This window comes from Triticum dicoccoides, chromosome 4B (genome assembly GCF_002162155.2).
Source record: "Triticum dicoccoides isolate Atlit2015 ecotype Zavitan chromosome 4B, WEW_v2.0, whole genome shotgun sequence".
NCBI classification, from domain to species: Eukaryota; Viridiplantae; Streptophyta; class Magnoliopsida; order Poales; family Poaceae; genus Triticum; species Triticum dicoccoides.
The window spans coordinates 191,218,089-191,223,113 of record NC_041387.1 but is presented as its reverse complement, the minus strand read 5'-3'; the positions used below and the strand labels follow the sequence as shown (position 1 = coordinate 191,223,113).

The 5,025-nt window shown below is 50.5% G+C and overlaps 1 protein-coding gene across 1 annotated transcript; it reads left to right on the top strand.

Annotated features, from left to right (window-relative positions):
* The first annotated feature begins 377 nt into the window (after positions 1–377).
* LOC119293531 (probable beta-D-xylosidase 2) lies at positions 378–3,402 on the top strand. The gene is made up of 4 exons (XM_037571984.1): positions 378–923; positions 1,020–1,977; positions 2,086–2,430; positions 2,534–3,402. Exons 1-4 carry the CDS (start codon positions 420–422, stop codon positions 3,166–3,168), a joined length of 2,442 nt encoding a protein of 813 aa, XP_037427881.1. The 5' UTR covers positions 378–419; the 3' UTR covers positions 3,169–3,402.
* Positions 3,403–5,025: the final 1,623 nt, after the last annotated feature.

The following is a 5,025-nucleotide window of genomic DNA, read 5'->3' as shown; positions in this document are numbered from 1 at the left end:
AAGTCAATCGTACGGTATGAATCATTTTAATCGTAGGACCGCCAGTGGACCGGCCGAAAGATTCGGCCGGCGCGCCGGCGCGTATTACCCGCCAAAAAATTTTTTACTATCCACCACGGTACGTCCACTTTTATCAGCACCCGCACGTACAATCCACACGTGACCGTGACGTGAGTGAAAATATCCAACAAAAAAAAACAGTTTACACTCTGTATAACGAACGAACAAACAAACAAACAACTCGATGAGTTATCTATCTATCCATGCATCATTTCCGGCCGTGCATGCAGAACTAGGTTTCAAATTTCGATAATCTGTTAGTTCCCTCCAGTCGATCTCGATCTCGATCTTATATATACACGCTCCACATCCCACCATGCATCATCATCAGCAACACGTACGTAGCGAGCCAACCTTCAATGGCGTCGTCCGCCATGCACGTATCCATTCTTTCCCTCCTCCTCCTAGGCACCACAGTGAGCATCCCGCGCGCCTCTTCTCGAGCCGTCCCCTCCCAATCCGACGGCGGCGCCACCGGCGGCAAGGCCGTGTACACCAAGGTCTGCGACGCGTCCCGGTTCATGGCGGCCGGGCTGGACATGTCCAAGTACCGCTACTGCAACGCGTCGCTTCCGTACGGCGACCGTGTGCGCGACCTCATCGGCTGGATGACGGTGGAGGAGAAGGTGTCCAACCTCGGCGACTGGGCTGACGGCGCGCCCCGCGTCGGCCTTCCCCAGTACAAGTGGTGGTCGGAGGCGCTACACGGGCTGTCCAGCACCGGCCCCACCACCAAGTTCGACGACCCCAAGAAACCGCGTCTCCACTCCGGCCGCGCCGCCGTCTTCAACGGCACCGTCTTCGCTAACGTCATCAACAGCGCCGCCTCCTTCAACGAGTCCCTCTGGCAGTCCATCGGCCAGGTACGCACGTTACGTGTCGTCGGTGCCACGTCTGCTCTTTTTCATAATATCTCATCATATAGAGTGCGTCTAACAACAGATCTGGTGGCATGGCAGGCGATCTCGACGGAGGCCCGAGCGATGTACAACCTGGGCAAGGGAGGGCTGACGTACTGGAGCCCCAACATCAACGTGGTGCGCGACCCGAGGTGGGGCCGCGCGCTGGAGACGCCCGGCGAGGACCCCTTCGTCGTCGGCCGCTACGCCGTCAATTTCGTGCGCGGCATGCAGGACGTCCCGGGCCACGAGGTGGCCTCCGACCCCATGTCCCGGCCGCTCAAGACCTCCGCGTGCTGCAAGCACTACGCCGCCTACGACGTGGACGACTGGTACGGCCACACGCGGTTCAAGTTCGACGCCCGCGTCGAGGAGCGCGACATGGTCGAGACCTTCCAGCGCCCGTTCGAGATGTGCGTCCGCCACGGCGACGTCAGCAGCGTCATGTGCTCCTACAACCGCGTCAACGGCATCCCGGCCTGCGCCGACGCGCGCCTCCTCTCCGGCACCATCCGCCGCGACTGGGGCCTCCACGGCTACATCGTCTCCGACTGCGACGCCGTGCGCGTCATGACCGACAACGCCACATGGCTGGGCTACACCGCGGTCGAGTCCACCGCCGCCGTGCTCAAGGCCGGGCTCGACCTCGACTGCGGCGAGAGCTGGATCGTGCAGAACGGCAAGCCCGTCATGGACTTCCTCACCACCTATGGCCTGGAAGCCGTCCAAAAGGGCAAGACGCGCGAGTCCGACGTCGACAACGCGCTCACCAACCTCTACATGACGCTCATGAGGCTCGGCTACTTCGACGGCATGCCCAGGTACGAGTCCCTCAACGAGAAGGACATCTGCAGCGACGACCACAGGAGCCTCGCCCTCGACGGGGCCAGACAGGGCATGGTGCTCCTCAAGAACCACGGCGGCCTGCTCCCCCTTGACCCCAAGAAGTTCGGCGCCGTGGCCGTCCGCGGCCCACATGCCGAGGCGCCTGAAAAGATCATGGACGGAGACTACACAGGTGATCAGCCCTTCTCTAGCTGCTGCTGTACTACGTACACCTCACATGTCACGACACATGACCTACTCACATGTTACACATTCTCTTGGATGAAATTTGTAAATGCAGGGCCGCCTTGCCGGTACGTGACGCCGCGAGATGGCATAAGCAAGGACGTGAAGATCTCGCACGACGCAAACTTGACCATCTACTTCGGTGGCATAAACATGCACATCGAGAGGGAGGGCAACGACAGGGAGGATCTCCTCCTGCCCAAGAACCAGACGGAGCAGATCCTCCATATCGCGGCGGCATCGCCTAACCCGATCGTCCTCGTGATCCTGTCCGGCGGCGGCATCGACATCTCCTTCGCGCAGGGCAACCCCAAGATCGGCGCCATCCTCTGGGCCGGGTACCCTGGTGGGGAAGGTGGCAACGCCATTGCTGATGTCATCTTCGGAAGATACAGTCCAGGTAAAGAAAGATGCAAAGTTTATTATTCCGATCAAATTAATTTTGGATTCTGATTTTCTGACACATCGCTAGAACCTTCTGATGTAATTGCATGATCGAGCAGGAGGACGGCTGCCATTGACATGGTTCAAGAACAAGTACATCCACCAGATTCCTATGACGTCCATGGAGCTACGGCCGCGGCCGGACCACGGATATCCGGGGAGGACGTACAAGTTCTACGACGGGCCGGAGGTGCTTTATCGGTTCGGCCACGGCCTGAGCTACACCAAGTTCCGATACGAGACCAGCGCTGGCAACGGCACCGCAGTCACCCTCGCCGCCGGCGGGCACTGCAAGCGGCTCAGCTACAAGGCCGGCGCCGTGGACGCTACACCGTCCTGCCCCGCCATCGACGTCGCGAGCCACTCCTGCAAAGAGACCGTGGACTTCAACGTCAGCGTCGTCAATGGCGGTGACGTGGACGGCAGCCACACGGTGCTGGTGTACACTGTGCCGCCGCCCGAGGTGGCCGGCGCGCCCATCAAGCAGGTGGTGGCGTTCCAGAGGGTGTTTGTGAAGGAGGGCGGCGCAGCGACCGTGGGGTTCTCGCTCAAGGTGTGCGAGGCGTTTGGCATCGTGGAGAAGACGGCTTACACCGTCGTGCCGTCAGGGGTCAGCACCGTCCTCCTTGAGAACGGTGACACGTCGTCGCCGTCGTCGGTGTCTTTCCCCGTCAAGATCAACTTCTCTACTTAGATTAGTTTTCCTCGGTTCTTTTGCGGCGTTTTAGGACGGTTTCATTCTTTTATTTTTCCTATGTTAGCTTATCAGTAATTAATAGAGTAGTATTCAGCATCCTGCTGAATAGTTTGTACTACCTTCAGTGTCAAAGGGAACGTCCTGTTCCTGTAGATTTCTCAGTTATAAGATGGTTGAATCAAATGATGGATTAATACAGCAAATTTCGCGTTGCTATATATATATGGCAAAAAATCATTGGCTCGGCGTTTCTTATCTAGACACATTTTTCTTCAGTGAGAACCGTGCTTATTAAACAGACGTTCCTATAAACATGGAGATGATAGATCAGAGAAAGTCTACTTTTACTTCCTCAGCTTTTTTGTGCTTACACAATTCTCAGACCCCACGCTCGCTCGCTGGAACTGCTCCAGAAAGTAAGGGCGATTGTTTAGGCGACCGTTCCCCTTGGTGAACTCCGGCGAGGAAACGGCTTCCTGTTTGTACTCTATTTTCCGATCAAAGTTAGTATGATCTTTCTCTAAAAATTACTCTACTATTTTGTGCTCTTTGGGTCGCCACTTTCCACATATACGAAATCATTACCCAGTCATTGGTCAAAACCTCTTAATTTGTGTTGGGTAGTCGGTTTAAAAGATCAGGGATCAAGTTGTGTGGTTTTAGAGTCGAGGAGCCAAAACTTAGCATAGCTATTATTTGTGGGATAAATAGTTTATATTTTTCTAAATTGAATAGCCTAATCGGGAAAATATTACAAATTCAGAAATTGTTATATGTCAGTAGTGGAGCCGTAGAATGCTTGCCACTCGGTGTCTCGCTCCATTAGAGATGCTTTCTACTTTTGATGAATTTTTATAATAGATTTAATCCTTTCCCAAAAAAAAACCCAGAAAAGCAAATTGTACCTTGGTTACTGACATTTTCATCCGTTCACCAACAAAATTGTATTTTTTATTTGATGAGGCGGTACTAAATTTTTAAGCGTTCATCTGCTAGAAAAGAAAAACGTTTTATCCTGAATTTCGTACCTGGGCTGCGCGCTGAGGCCCAGCGACGCCAGCCGACCTATTTGCCGCACAGCGCGTTAAATAGTCAGAGCTTCGCACATGTCGCCCATTACTTGGCCAGCTCGTTTTCGTTTCATTCCATATTCTGTTTTTTACGTTCCTTTCTCTTCTTCTTTCCTATTTCTTTTGACCCTTTTTCCCTTCGAAGTTTAGTTTATTTTTATCTTTTTTCATAAATTCAAAATTTCAGAAAAAGCTCAGAATTTCATATTTCGCTCAAATTTTTGATAAATGTTTAATATTCCAAAAAGTTCCTGTTTTGAGAAATGTTCGGATCTCTACATTAATCTAATTCCGAAATTTGTTCAAAATAAATAAAATGCACACAATTTTTCCAAAATGTTTATTCAGGAATTTGAATAATTGTTTTCTCATTTAAAAAATGTTTGAATTCGAAAATATTGTTGTTTTACTGAAATGTTCACAAATTTAAAATACTTTTTGCATCAAAAAACACATCTTTGAAAAGAATTATGAATGTTCAAAACATGTTCCCAGTTAAAAATATTGTTCATTAATTCATAAAATGTTCATCTTTTTTATAAAAATTTCATGTTTTCAGAAAACGTTTTTGAATTTTAATTTTTTTTCCAATTTCGAAAACAATTCATGTTTTTTCGGAAATGTTTAGAATTTAAAAAATATATATTCATGTTTCGGAGGATATTCAGAAATTCATCATTATTTTTTATTAAAAGTTTAAAAAATGCTTCGAATTTGATGCTGCATTATGTTGTTAAATATTCACTCTGGCCATTGGTTATTGGGACACGTTTGTCTAACTAGC

Excerpts from the sequence above, each read along its gene's own strand:
- LOC119293531 (XM_037571984.1), top strand. The coding sequence starts at position 420 with ATGGCGTCGTCCGCCATGCACGTATCCATTCTTTCCCTCCTCCTCCTA. Across the intron at positions 924-1,019 it reads TCTGGCAGTCCATCGGCCAG|GCGATCTCGACGGAGGCCCG; the intron begins GTACGCACGTTA and ends GTGGCATGGCAG. Across the intron at positions 2,431-2,533 it reads CTTCGGAAGATACAGTCCAG|GAGGACGGCTGCCATTGACA; the intron begins GTAAAGAAAGAT and ends ATGATCGAGCAG.